This window comes from Belonocnema kinseyi, chromosome 3 (genome assembly GCF_010883055.1).
Source record: "Belonocnema kinseyi isolate 2016_QV_RU_SX_M_011 chromosome 3, B_treatae_v1, whole genome shotgun sequence".
Taxonomy (NCBI): Eukaryota; Metazoa; Arthropoda; class Insecta; order Hymenoptera; family Cynipidae; genus Belonocnema; species Belonocnema kinseyi.
The window spans coordinates 46,703,675-46,717,825 of record NC_046659.1 but is presented as its reverse complement, the minus strand read 5'-3'; the positions used below and the strand labels follow the sequence as shown (position 1 = coordinate 46,717,825).

The 14,151-nt window shown below is 36.6% G+C and overlaps 1 protein-coding gene across 7 annotated transcripts in view; it reads left to right on the top strand.

Annotated features, from left to right (window-relative positions):
* LOC117170322 (serine/threonine-protein kinase fray2) overlaps positions 1-14,151 on the top strand; it is a 109,868-nt gene that overhangs the window by 20,825 nt on the left and 74,892 nt on the right. For 3 of the 7 annotated variants that reach the window (XM_033357025.1, XM_033357026.1, XM_033357030.1), the window contains one exon: positions 10,845-10,928. The exons of 1 other annotated variant lie outside the window; for it this stretch is intronic. In XM_033357025.1, the coding sequence (XP_033212916.1) occupies positions 10,845-10,928 (84 nt within the window). Of the gene's footprint in view, positions 1-2,338; positions 2,366-10,777; positions 10,929-11,565; positions 11,624-14,151 lie in introns of those variants that run through there. 3 more of the 7 variants (XM_033357027.1, XM_033357032.1, XM_033357029.1) reach the window with 3 other exon arrangements.

The following is a 14,151-nucleotide window of genomic DNA, read 5'->3' as shown; positions in this document are numbered from 1 at the left end:
GTAAAAATAGCTAAAATCGTCCTTACGTATATAATGAATGGCCCCTAAACCTGTTAACTGTCATTTCAGACATTCTACATGGCGAAGGAAAACCATTATTGTGTTTTCAGTTTTAAATATTTTTTTAAACGGTAATATGTTTTTTGTTCATTTACTAGAAAAAAATGCACGTTTTATAACATTTAAATCAAAACTGAATGTTACATGAAAAGTAAAAGCTATGCATGTCATCTACAAGGGGTCCAGCGGTCTAAACCTGTCATCTGCAGTATTCTACAGCTGATTTTCTATTGTTTTTCCCGGGCTCGCATTTTTCTGCGTTTTTTCAAGCTGCGGGAAAGTTTTATATTTTAAAATGGTTGGAATCGCATGCCAAACTACACACACACTGACATGTGTCTCATTGCCATATTCTACGAGTAAACTAAGCCGAGGTAAGAAAAAACACGGTTTTCTCACAAGACACCATAAACAGTTGACAGGTTTGGACCGCGGATCTATGATGTACATATCAAAACGTGATTTACGAAATCCGTTAAAAAACTAAAAGTAATTTTACCATTTTGTTTGTGGGGTATTAACTGCACATACAAGCTGTTCCAGAAAATACAAAAAAATCAATTTCGAAAAAAAGGTCTGTTAACAGGTTTAGACCGCGGACCCTTCAATTGTAGTACTTACACTTTCTAGACACTTCATATTTTTCATGCCATTTTCCTTCTAGTTTTTAAATTAGTAACACGGTTCACACCGAACAGAATAAAAACATACACGAAAATAACCTACATATGCATTGATATGTCAAAATATAACAGGGGAGTGGGTAGAACACTTGACAGCACAAACGGCACTGTGCATGAGCCCGAGGCTGCTCGAAGGTATACAGTCGTGGCAAACTCCTTTCTATTCCTTCGTGTGGTTATCCTTCTAGAGATGATAAAAACTGACTGAAATAATTATGCTTATATGTCTGTCCCTCGATTTGTTAAGAATCTTCGAAGCCTCTATAGTTATAACAAATTTGAAGTGTTGGGTATTATATTTAATTATAATCATAAAAAATACAAGTGTTTGATATTAAATTTAAAGAAGTTTATGGCGTATCCATGATCTTAAAATTGATCGAATCTTCTTAAATCATCTGAGAACAGGAAAAAAACTACAGGTGGGACCTGAAATAACAGCTCCAAAGCCTGAAAAACAGGACCAAAGGAACAATAATTTTTTTTGTTGAACAAAATTTCCCAATTAAATGTGTAGGGTTTATGGATAATAACCCTTTTTCAAAGTGGGCATTATTAAGAAAAATGGTGTGAATTATATCACCATAAATGTGAAAAATAACATCTCCTAAGTCATAAAGTAAAAAGATGATGTTCATTTAACATACTTGAGACCAAAGACTTCGGTCTGAAGTATGTCAAATGAACATCATCGTTTTATTTTATAATTTATTATATTACTCAAACGAATGACATCGCTCAACTACCATCTTATATGACAAACTCGTAAGTCTTTTATTATATGCTTTGGTGAAAAAATCCGAAATTTTGTTAGATTCGACAGACAATTTTTGCAAAATATACGTTTGAAATCACCTTCGTGACGTGATTTTAGTCACCCTCTACTCCTTGTCCTCTCTCTCTCTCTCTTTCTCTCTCTCTCTCTCTCGTTAATCGCAGAAAGTACTGTCTGCTCTTTGTATACACTCTTGCGTTACTGCGGAGTTGCCCAACTGACCTAGCAGCGTCACTATCTCACCCCCTTGGACCACCTTGTCTTCTATAACGGGAATTATTCTTGTATGACTGCAGTGTATTTATAATGCAAATTTTAAGTGAAAAGTTTAACAGAAGGATAGCTTACGTTATTCTATTGTATTGCATATCTTGAATTAAATGAATTATTCACAAATTATTGGCTTTCAAGTAAAATTTTGATGGTTTCTTTTAAGGTTGAAGGGACTGCAGGTGGACGGCTGCAAAAAAGTTGATCCTCGGTGGGCCCAGTGATTGTGCACCGTATTTGCTGCAGTCCCAAGTTACGGTCACTGACAATGAGTTGAATCGCAGAGTAATAATAAGTTAATACATCTATAGCTGCTCTCTGGGTCAAACCTGTAGCTGGGGTTAGGACTTCTCTACTTTAAAGCAGGAAAATTTGAAGCCTAAGAGCGAGCTCTAAACAAAAATTTGTTGGAAATAAGAAAACACGGAAAATTGACTTTACTATGAGAACGATTTGGCGATCGCTTCCGTTGAAACTGGTCAAATTCGATTTTTTGGGTCACCCTAGCCCATATGCTATATGGAAAGTTCGTTGAAGACAGGATTCCTTCATGCCCAGAGGATGAATGGTCAAAACTGTTAGTTATATTGCAGTGAAACCTGTAGAAACTTAATTTTATAATCTTAAGTTACAATAGAGTACAATGAAATAATCAAGAAATTCATTTAAAGTATGTTCAATTCTTAACGGTTCACACACACCCGAGGCATAGTTTATAGCTCAGTCGGAAATACAACGGGTGATGCTAAACGTTTCTAAGCCCAGTCAGCCTAATTTTGCAAGAGAGGCAAAGAATCTTCCTAAGGAACCATTTCGATGGCTTTTTTTCAATCAAAAGGCCATAATATAGACACAAGTTGCTTTATAAACATTCCGGAAATTGTAGATATCTTCCTTCTTCAAATAAGAACTCCCAATTTCTTCAAGTCTAGACATAGATCCTCCAAACAATCTGAGCCTAATCAGTTCCCGCAGATAAATACTGAGAATTTCAGTCCCACGATGGCGATCCCCCATTCCTTACCAGTCCCTTCATATGTAGGGGTGGGAAGTAGAATCCCCCGCGCAAGAAGGTGCCTAATTCAAAATCGTACAGAAGCGGCTATAAATTAATCTCATATATACAAGATTCCAAACAACTTTAAAATTTAACAAAATACTAAAATTAGGCGACTGTGTTTCCTTGCTAAAAACAGCGAACCAGATTTATCACAGACTCTTCACAGGCTGACACGTTAAAAGAATCCGTGCAGCGCGGATCTACAACCAGCCAGAATTGGGCGATGATTAAGAAGGTGGGCAAGATCTTTGAGTAATACTCCACATTCACGTCTCACCTCACATTGCAGTCCAACCTCGTGTCTAAGGACGAGGTAATATATCCTCTAGGTTCCTACCTGGAACTGTTCGTCCGACCAAAAAGCCAGCACAGCGCAGCCCAAAAATCCAAATCCCACTGGCAAACATACTGCAGGTCTCGTATCAATAGGCTCTTTTAAGCAATGATAAGGATTCTAAAAAGAATTCCCTATCTCTTTGCAGCTGCAACACTGTTTCCCAGAACCCGCGCCAGTACAGGGCCCATGAGGTCCAAGAATCTGCAGAGAAATCATTCCAGAGCCGAACGTAAGTACAGTTCCGCTGAGAGATAGAAAATACGCAACTCGCGGTAGCGGATAAAAACTACGCGAGTAACAAAATGCAAGTTTTTAGTAGAATGTGGTGAAAGTTTAAGTAGTCCTCATAATTCAAGTTTAATAATTTCAGGGATAATAAAGTGTTTCTAGGAATCCTATAATCATCGGAAAATGAATTATAACCTGCACTTAATGTTTAAAACAGTAATGTTTACTATTTAATTTCAATTGTGTGGTATTTGATCTAACCTCAAACTTTGTAGAAGTTTCATATTTGTTTTTCCTCCTTTTTTATGAACAATTAAATTACCTGCGTCTTTTTTGTTACTGAGTATTTTAGGTTACTTGACGTTTTTGCTCACCTTCCAAGAAAAGTCGAGTTTTCCTTCTCCAGGGCTTCCATATTATGTAAGCTTTGTCTAAAATACAACAGTATTTATGGATTATAAATATTATTCTACATAATGTCTGATTATATTATATTGCTTGAGGTTAGGTTTATTGTAATCAGTACAAATCAATCAGCAAAACTTACTCCACGGTGAAGGTCAGAACTATTTTAGCTGAGTTACGTACTCTTATCATGAAATTCACGTGCAAAAGAGTTGCGTGAATTTATTATTTATTAATTAATACGCTTTAGATAAATCAATAGATAAATTTTAGCGCTTTTATTACGGCTTTCAACACACTCCAACCGTTTCTAATGGTAATATTCGAAATAAAAAAAATTAAGTTGCGTAGTTTATATCCGCTACTGCGAGTTGCATATTTCCTCTCCGTGTCTACAAGTTTGCATAGATTCTATTTGTTAGCACGAGTTACGTAGATTTTATCCGGCACCGTGGTTTGCGCACTTTCTTTTAGGACCCATAAACATGAAGAGATGTAGTAATCATAACCCTCTACCCCCAAGGACGGCTGAACCAATCCATCCGTGTAGACCTCCGAGTCAGCTCGAGGAGGTTTTTGAACCGGGTGCCTTAGAAGCCTCAGAGCGGAAAACTATGCTTGGCGTAGAGCTCATGCATCCCAAGGCCACTCTGAGAGATGCGTGATTGACTGTGTCAAGCATGTTTAAAGCTGTCATAGTACCCTTATAGAAAAGGGGAGAGCCCTAACGACATGCACTAACCAGTCCCTTGTAAACCGCGAGCAGAAGAGACGGGGAGGCACCCCAAGAGATCCTGGCAATTGCTGAAGGATATTTACAGTGTTTGTTTCAAAAGTAGTAGGACTGATTTTTTTTAATCTATTGAAAATATACGTATAGGAGGTTAATATTCTTCGAAGTAGGGCCGGGTTACTTTCGTTCGACGAGAAGAAGAGGTTCCATCTGCTGACCATGAAGAAAACAAGGTTAAGCAATTTCACCAGAACTTCATGATTCCTCAGCTTATCAATGAGGGGCTAAGGTAGGGCCGCATTGAACGCACCCCAATGGTCTTGTGCCAGAGCAAGTGTGCTTTTGCTATTGCCAAAGCTCATCATAATTTCTGATACCACCGGGGCTACGCAGTCTTGGGATAACCTGCCCCTTTTCAAACAAAGCTGGAATTCTGGGATCCAGTTTTGCTGAACCAGTTCTCCTCTGCAATGAGAGATATCAGCCGAAAGCTCTTGCCACTCGTTTTAGGGATTGAAGAAGTCATTAAGGAATCTATTATCAGATCCGAGAAAATCTGGATGGTCTTATATGGCAGGACATCCGTTTCAGGGGAAGACTTGGCCTTGAATCAGGATAGCCTGACATTAAATTGATCCCAACAAAAAGCCTGATTCAAGGGGTCGGACTTCTTAGGACTTGGGAAAGTATCGGCCTGTAGAGGAACTAGTTCGACCTGTAAGCCTGTCTATTAATTTATCTATTAATTTATAAACCGATTTGGATGGGTTGAACAAAAGTTATGCTAATATGAGTAATTACATATAACGTAGCTGTTTCATGAATTCTATTTTTCTTTTACTTTCTCTATTTCTGATGTAATTGTGACAGATATTTATATTGTGTTTACAACAGATTGGCCTACTGACCCTCATTCGATTCTCAGGTATCAAAGAGAGAGCACCTGTTCGTGAGTGCTGTCAATTTCTACCACTTAAAATTTTCTTGCCTTGATAAGGGTACTGTACGAGTACCGAAACGTTGGTAATGCAAATTTATTTATTTATGTATTTTATATTTATTTTATTGTAATTTGATGGTCATAAAAATAAAAAAGACGAAAGAAAGAAAAAGAGAAGGAAGGGGATGTGGTTGGCTGCCTTCTCATTTTTCTTTCCTCTTTTATATTTTTTTCCGAAAATTTTATTTTATTTTTTTGTTGTTTTTTTCTTCTTTTTTTGGGTTTTTTTTTTCAGATTACAATAGGGTTTTTTTGGTTTTCGCTTATTCGTTGTGGTCCAAACTTGGTCGTTGGATTCTTGTTTTGTATAACAGGATTTTGCATCAATTTGATTATTGGACGTTAAATGGGATTTTTAATTTGGATTTTGGTCTAATTTAAGTTTCGTAAATTAGGAGAATCCGGATCTATACTTCTTCAGCATGTGAACCTCTATTCCGCGATGCGAACGCTTTGACGTTGCACTAAATCTTGGACAAGTCGGTAGCTGGCTTTAAGGATTTTCAGAAGGCGCGAAAGGACTGCTGTTTGATTTCTCTCGGCTGCCTGTTGACATTGTCGTTCACCTTTTTAAAGGTGTCAATTCTCTTCATTGGCCTAGTTAGCCAAAAAGCTCTCTCTTGTGTATATCACTTTGGATTAAATTCCCTCGTATTCTGAGTTCCACCACAATGGAATCACCCGCCTCTAGAATCAAAAACTGCCTTAAGGGGGAATAGGGGCTTGCGAATTTCGAAAATAAATAAATTTTTTTCTTTTTTCACTTTTAAAAGTTTTAAACTTTAAACGCGTTTTACTTAAAACTTTAAACGCCTTTTTCAAATTCGTTGCCAATTCTCACTCAAAAACTACTGCACCGATTATTTTGACATTTTGTAGAAACTTTTTACATGCTTCGGTTTCGATTCCTTCGGAATGGAAACCGAAAGGCATGTGCTGAAGCGCCCGAACGCGTCTTCAGATTGCAGATAGAGGGTACCTGTACCAAGAGTTTCCGATAAATATGTTTACAATAATAAATAAGCAATTGCGGACAATTTTCCATGGATGGCCTTTAATGAAAAAGCCCTAAGCGGAGGTATAACAACCGTGCCGAATGTTGAATGTCACCTGGGCGAGGCGTCTTAAACGTTGACTCTGGGATACCCGGCATTCTCTCCGAGTATTCAGCCTTATAATTTATATGCGGGACTCTACAAGGACGGACGAACCATTTCCCTAGCCGCTCGTAGGAACAACAATGACACAACCAAACCACCAAAAAGTTGCATATGCGGTTCAACACGACCGAGCGTGCAGAGTAATCGGCAATGGATCAGAAAACAGTGCCGATGACCCCAGAGTTCGGTGTGCTAAAAATAATTTAGCTAGAAACACGAAGACGAACCGGCGAAACGCCCACATTGAATAGACGAATCAACTCAAGGATGACTTGCTAGACTGCTATGATGCCAGCATCATCCCTGTTCTCAGAGGCTTAATGGGGCGTATGCGCACTCCTGTGGTGCCAGAAACACCCAGAGGTTCAACACATTTCGCATCAGTCATGTGCCTACCGCTTGAAAACTGAATATGTGCGCGGAGCGCTTCCCCAATTGCTGGTATAAGAAGCTACAGACGAAGATGAGAAAGCGACATTGAGATCAACCGCGGAAAGCAGGCACTTTCTGAGAGATAATAGCGATTTCAGGACGAGGAGTAGCATTTACATGCAGATTCTTCCTAAGCCCCAAGATCTGGCTGAAATGAATGCCTCCCGTTGTGAGAATATTTCGGAGGAGTCCGACCTCGAAACCATCCATTGTTCAGTTTATGTTGCGGTGAGACTTTTGACTGATACCAAGTCGTAGGCTATAATCGACGATGGATAAAAAGAACAAAAGACCCTTGCATAAAGCGAACAAGAAAATTGAATGAGCAAGATAGAATGCGTCCCTTGATCAGTGTGTGATTGACTACATAACATCTGGACGACCGTTTACGGAAAGGTTTCGAAAGTGCGCCCAAGAACTGAGGATCTTTAATCACGCACTGACAAAATACTGGTGTTATCTCGCGCATGAAAGAGAATACAGAAAAGGAAGAGATGAATCAGGAAGAATCTACAGTTTCTTGCTGACCTATCGCTCCTCTTCAGCGTTCATCCTGTTTCTGTCAAAAATCCACCCAAGTCCAAGGAGATAGAGACTTTTTGGAGAGGCATATAAGATCCTGAAAACATTGGCATTGAAGGAAAACACTAAAAGTATCATTCGCTTCAAGGAGCTTTGTGAAATCCTCGTAGCATCTTAGGAATGCTCATTAATCACTGCCGAAGAGATGAAAAAAGCACCTAGGGGTACGAAGAACTTCCGCTACAGGACCAGATGGTATGAAGATCTTCTGTTGGAAGAAGTTTACTTCTAGACATCAACATCGGACCCGCATATTCACATCATATTTAAGGTCAGAAACGACCATTCCGCAGTAACTGGTGTTACGACGCACTATACTCCTACCGAAAAAAGGCAATTTCTCCATCCCAGAGAATTCCATGCCAATAAATTGCCTGAACACACTGTATAAGATCTTCACAGCTATCCTAAACAACAGGATTGTCCGAAGAATTGCGCCTGCGTGGAGTGAGATAAACGAACAACGTTGCTCGAAAAAAGGTGTAGCAGGCTTTCGAGAGAATCTGCTAATTGACATGTGTGTTTGCAAAGACGCAGCAGCCCATCAGCACGTCCTCTCGATGACCTGGATTGACTACCGGAAAGCTTTCCATTCAACCTCCCATATACTCATTATCTGTTATGGAGTGTAAAAGTATACCAAAATTCATCGGAACAAAGGAAAGATTATTGGCGTTCCCAAGGATCTTCACCAAATCGTTTTCACAGGCAAGTAAATCTATACGTCTTTTCCTTTTCTTTTTTTTCAAAAAAACTTATTTTTAGCACTCGCTAAAGGCTTCAAAATTCCATGATTGAAAGTAGAGAAGTTCTAACAGCAGCTACAGGTTCGACGTAGAGAGGAGCTATAGATTTATTAACGTATTATTACTGTCATTCAACTCATTGTCAGTGACCATAACTTGGGCCGTAGCAAATACGGTGCACAATGACCGGCATAACAGATGGTCAATTTTTTTCTAGCCGTATCAGTCCTGTTATCGCAGGAAATCTTTACGCGGTCTCCTGGTCATTCCTAAAAATTTGCCTTTGTCCAGAAATAACTGACTTGATTTTATTATTAAGAACGAGAGGGTCATATTTTTCCATGTTCCTTCCCCGAATACCCTACTTGAAACATTTAGAAGGGCGGGGAGGTATGTTATCCTCGGCATAAAGAGGCAGAGGATCCCTCCTCCCCTAAGCTCCTCTCATTCGCCTGGTTGTCGGCGCATATGTTAAAGGAATGCGAATTTCCGAAATTCTCAGAGTTTTCCTTAAAATACGAGTGTATAAAAGGGCGAGAGACGGAAGGGCGAAGTCCGTCTTGACTGTTAAATCCGAATCCCTATTCGAGTTTGAAAGTCAACCCACTGTTACCCTCTAGACTGTTGTTCCCTAAATCCAAGTGGCTCTCCTATTGAGTTGCAGCTTGTAACGGGGAAGTTGGAGATCGTTTGATAGAACCATTACAAGAGGTGGATCGTTGGTGGGTCGTAAGTTTCCCGCGTGCTCAAGTAAAGAGCCACATCCAGAGCCCTTCCTTCAGAAGATCCAGAGACGTCCGCGCCCACATTTCGGCATGGAGAGCTTGATCTCAAAAAGCTTGGTTTTCCGGTGAATTTTGACGAGTTCATTTTTTGGAGATCTGAAAACCTTAGAAAACAGATCAAGTTAGAACGAGCCTTAAAGCAAATAATGTGAAAAATGGCGAAAAAATGTTTATAGAAAAAATTGCATTTTTTAATTTAGCTTTGAAGCAATTTAAAAAATGAGTGAAAATGAAAAATTGCAACTTTACAACTTCAAATTTTAAACTTAGAGCCTTTGTGTTTGTAATGTTCATCTTAAAATATTCTTATAATTAAAATCATTCAGTTTGTCATGTCTAATCATAAAATTATTTTATTTTATCGATGTCAAATTGAAAACTATTCAATTTCGGAAGCTTAATTAAAACAATATTAATTTTAAAGTCTCTAAATTAAATTTTTTCCATGTGCAAACATCTTAGACCTCGATATATGGAGTCGCACCTGAGTCGAGTGAAACTACTCGAGAGTGTATGCAAGACTCCTTCACATCGAATGTTGGAAGATGCAAGGATCTCGATATGTGGAGTCGCGCTTAAGTCGAGTGCGAACTTCTTGAAAGTGTGATGCAAGGTTCCTTCATACCGAATTCTTTCGACTTTTTACAGTATTCTTCTACATATTAATCTGCATGAAAAAGTGAAAGTTATTAATTAATGTTTTTTTTTAAGACGAATTTTCTTAGGATTTTTAGGACGAATAGTAACAATCTTGCAAACTTGATTGGCGGAGCTGGGAAAGGGAAGGGGAATCTGTTTATAACGTTAGGACAGGGGTCTCCAAAGATAGATCCTGTATCTTCTAGCGATCCAAGGCCAATTGGGCATTTCTTGCACAGCAGAAAAAAATATGGCCCTCGAGGTGTATGTTAATGATCCAAACCCATCCAACTTGTATTTTTTTCAAGGGGTCATATATTTTTTCTCAGCTTCATATCGAAAGCATTGGTAGATCCTGAAAATGGCCAGTTGATCCTAGGTCATACTGCACCTGCGGATTTTGGAGATCTCTGCGTTAGGGCTATTCATCGGGAAAGACGAACTAATAGGCGTAAATTTGAAATTTAACAATTTTGGTATCGAATCGTTTAAAATAAAATAATTTGATATTTAAAAAAGTAAAATCTTTCAAATCGAAAGTCTAATAGTTAAACAATTCTATTTTAGAAGTTTGAAAAACATTTTGTAATTGAATAACTTCTGATTCAAGTTTTATAAATTCTAGAAGGATTGAAGAATTAAGATTTTTCAAGGAAACATTAAAAATTATTAATATCTACAGATTCTAGCCTCGAAAATCTTAGATGGCTGTCCTATAGTTGCATGTTAATAATGTTTGGACTAAACATTCAATTTCAAACAGCTTATATGGACTATCTTCATATGCATTAGTAGCCCTAAAATTTAAATGAAACTCAACTCCTATCACCTACTTCATTGCACCTTTGTGGTCTTAAAAAATAGAATTATTTTTCCCTTTAGAGGATCTAATATCCATAAAGAAGATTAAGCCATAGTCTGATTGGTTGGTAATAATTCTGTGTTCAAGATGTTCCCTGCAGAAAGAGCCGACATGTCGAACAGAAGAGCCAGCGATGCTAATTATGATCCAGTACAAATGGACATGAGTGAGGTATTACGAATGTACATATTTTTACATTTTTTCTATCTAGTTTTTAAATACCGAGAAATTTGGACATTGACCAAGTCGATTTTGTGATAGTTATGGTTTTCTTCTACGCATTTCGGGATTTTTATTGAGCTTTTACGTACAATTTTCTAATGTTCACGAGGCTACGTTCATAATGTAGTTTAAAAAATATGAATTAAAAAATTCTTAACATGAACTGAAAACTGTTGTTTTTTACTGGAAATAGAAGAAATGATAAACTTCGTTAGAATAAAAGTAACGAATACACACGGAAGATAATTGGTGTTTGGAGAAATTAGAGCTTATCTGGCACAAAGTTATTTAAACGTGGTTTCGGAACATTATTGACAGCCTAACTGGTGTCCAACGGAAAACCCTAAGGAGTGAGTTTTTCCACAGAGGTTTTTTTTCCCGTGCCGGAAAATATTCTATGGAAGATTTGATTTATCAGTTTTTTCCGTAGGACATCAGCTAAGACGATGGACAGAACTAGCACTAACGCATTATAAAAAGTAAACTATAAACTATAAGTAAATGGGATTAGTGCCATTTCGTGAGAAAATATTAATACGTAGCTCTGTTGGTAATACATGATACAATATCTACGCACCTCGGCAAGGTCAATGCTGTGCAAGGGTCTTTCAAGACTACCCCCAAGTCCTAACCCGAAGACTGAGGTGAGTAAAGGAATCTGAAAGAAGGTAACACTAACACAAAGAAAGAAAAAAATTGCAAACTGTAAATGAAACGAAACACGCAAACTATTTGCAGATTTCTCGGTTTGGAGCTAAACTATCAATAGAAACTTAATTCCTTTACATAGTCGTAACTTTGTAAGGTGAATTTCTCAATATGATTTATTATTTAAAACACTACCAGAAAATCCCATAAAAATATTTTGGATTTAGAAACTAGATCTCGCATTTGAATGATCAAAGTTTAATTGTACGCTATGTTCTCGTCGGTCGCTTGCTTATACGCTTTGAAATTATTGCCGTACTTGTGTTTTATATTTAGCGGCGCACAGTACGACAGACCTGGAATGAACTGTTCAATTCAGAATTCTAAGAAAATTGTTAGAGCTTAATTTAAATTGATTTTCTAATATATCGATTGATTTAACACAAAGTGTGGCAAACGGTTAATTTTATAACATTTTTTTTATTATGAACGACTCAGAAATAACCAATCTTCCAAATTATGGATGGTATGCTATAAATATTTTCAGTAGCGCCAACACTCTGGAAAGTTTTGTCGTATTTAGGACCAAAAATCCTAATTTTCGTTCCGCATAATTGTTTAAAAATTGATTCTAGATATACTTGGGTTGTAATGCAATTAAATATACTTATTTTTAGAAAGTCAGCATTTTCAATACTGCAAAGCTTCATGCTTGAGGAAGCAATAATATAAAATTGTCATTTTTACAAACAATTATTATAACAAAATTGATGATTTTGCTATTATACGCAAAAAATTGGTCTTATAAAAACTATAGAGTTCAGCCTGGGACTCTTGGACGAGCAGCAAATTGTTATGCAATTGGAAAGTTTCTTTCTTTGAATACTTAAAAGATAGTTTAATACTAAGTTTAAAAAAATTCAGAAAGTCCTGAAATGTCAAGAAAATTTTGATAAAATAAAAAAAAATGTTGATACACTGAAATGTCCAAGACAGCCTGGGAAGAAGTACAGAGAAAGAGATTGTAATTTCTAAGGCAGTCTGAGAATCTAAATATTTATTTTCAATACTACTTTACTGATTTATTTAATTCATACTTTCTTTCGTAAATTGACTTTTTCTTCAGCTAAAGGCTCCTTACAGCTACATTTTTTGCTGAAGACAGCTAGACGGAAAACAATCTGGGTGAAGGCGGGTGCCAGCTACCATAGAAATGTAGAAATTGTAAATAAAATCTTCTAGAAATTTTTACATTGACAAAGGAAGTTTTAATTCAAAAATTAGCGTCAGCTAGGTTAAAATCCAATAATAACTCGTTATGCTATAAAAAATAGTAACCTAAGTATCTTTATCAACTTCTAATAATCGCAGGGACTTGTAATAACGCTGAATAGTTTTCATAAAAATTGAATAATAAAATGAATTTTTAAAAAATACTACTATTACTTACATATCGCTCATTATTAAATTATTTTTTTTTTTTTTTTTGTTAAAATGTAATGGATCCTTATTGCTGTGATAAAGGAAAAGTTTATTAAATTTTTCTGACCCAAAGGCATAAACTTGTCGCCCTTGCAAAGGGTTCTCGCCTCTCGCTCACAAATAACCAGGGCGACACTTTACGCCCTTGGCTCAGAAAAAGTTTGGGATGGTTTATGGGGGCCGCATGCCGCCACCGTAAACTTTTCCTTTATCACAGCAATAAGGATTCATTACATTGTAACCAAAAAAAAATTTAATAATGAGCGATGTATAAGTAATAGTAATATTTTTTTTAAACCATTTTATTATTTAATTTGTATGAAAACTATTCAGCGTTATTACAAGTCCCTGCGATTATTAGAAGTTGATAAAGATACTTAGGTTACTATTTTTTATTACATAACGAGTTATTATTGGATTTTAAACTAGCTGACGCTAATTTTTGAATTAAAACTTCCTTTGTCAATGTAAAAATTTCTAGAAGATTGTATTAAAAATTTCTAAATGTACAGCACGTCAAAGTGTGGAAATTCAGAAATGCTCATTAACTTGTTAAATATAAACATTAGAATAAATTTTCTTGGTGAAAGTTGAAGTGCACCCAAAAAAGAGTATCTTTCATCTCCAGAAATTTCTTGATAAAATTTCTTCCTTAAAAGAAAACCATCTTTCTATTCTGGCTCTGCATTTTTTAATTTCTTTAATCGATTTTTTCTCAAAATCAATCACTTTTATCAAAAAATATTCTCTTGAACAAAAATTCTCTGTGAGTAGTTCATTTTTTGTTTAAAGCTTTTTTCTGTGAAATCAATATTTTAACCAAAATAAGACCAATGTTATTTTTCCTCACTTTTCAACGTAATTGTTTATTTTTTATGTTAACAATTGATTAAGTCAAAAAATGGTAGAGGACATTTCTTTTCCTATATCGGTTTTCTAGCCGATCATATATTTGGACTTTCGAAAAACCCCAAATTGTAACCGGAATATTGCATTAATTAAAAAATAATTAAAACGCAATTGTCTCGAAACTCCGGAATTT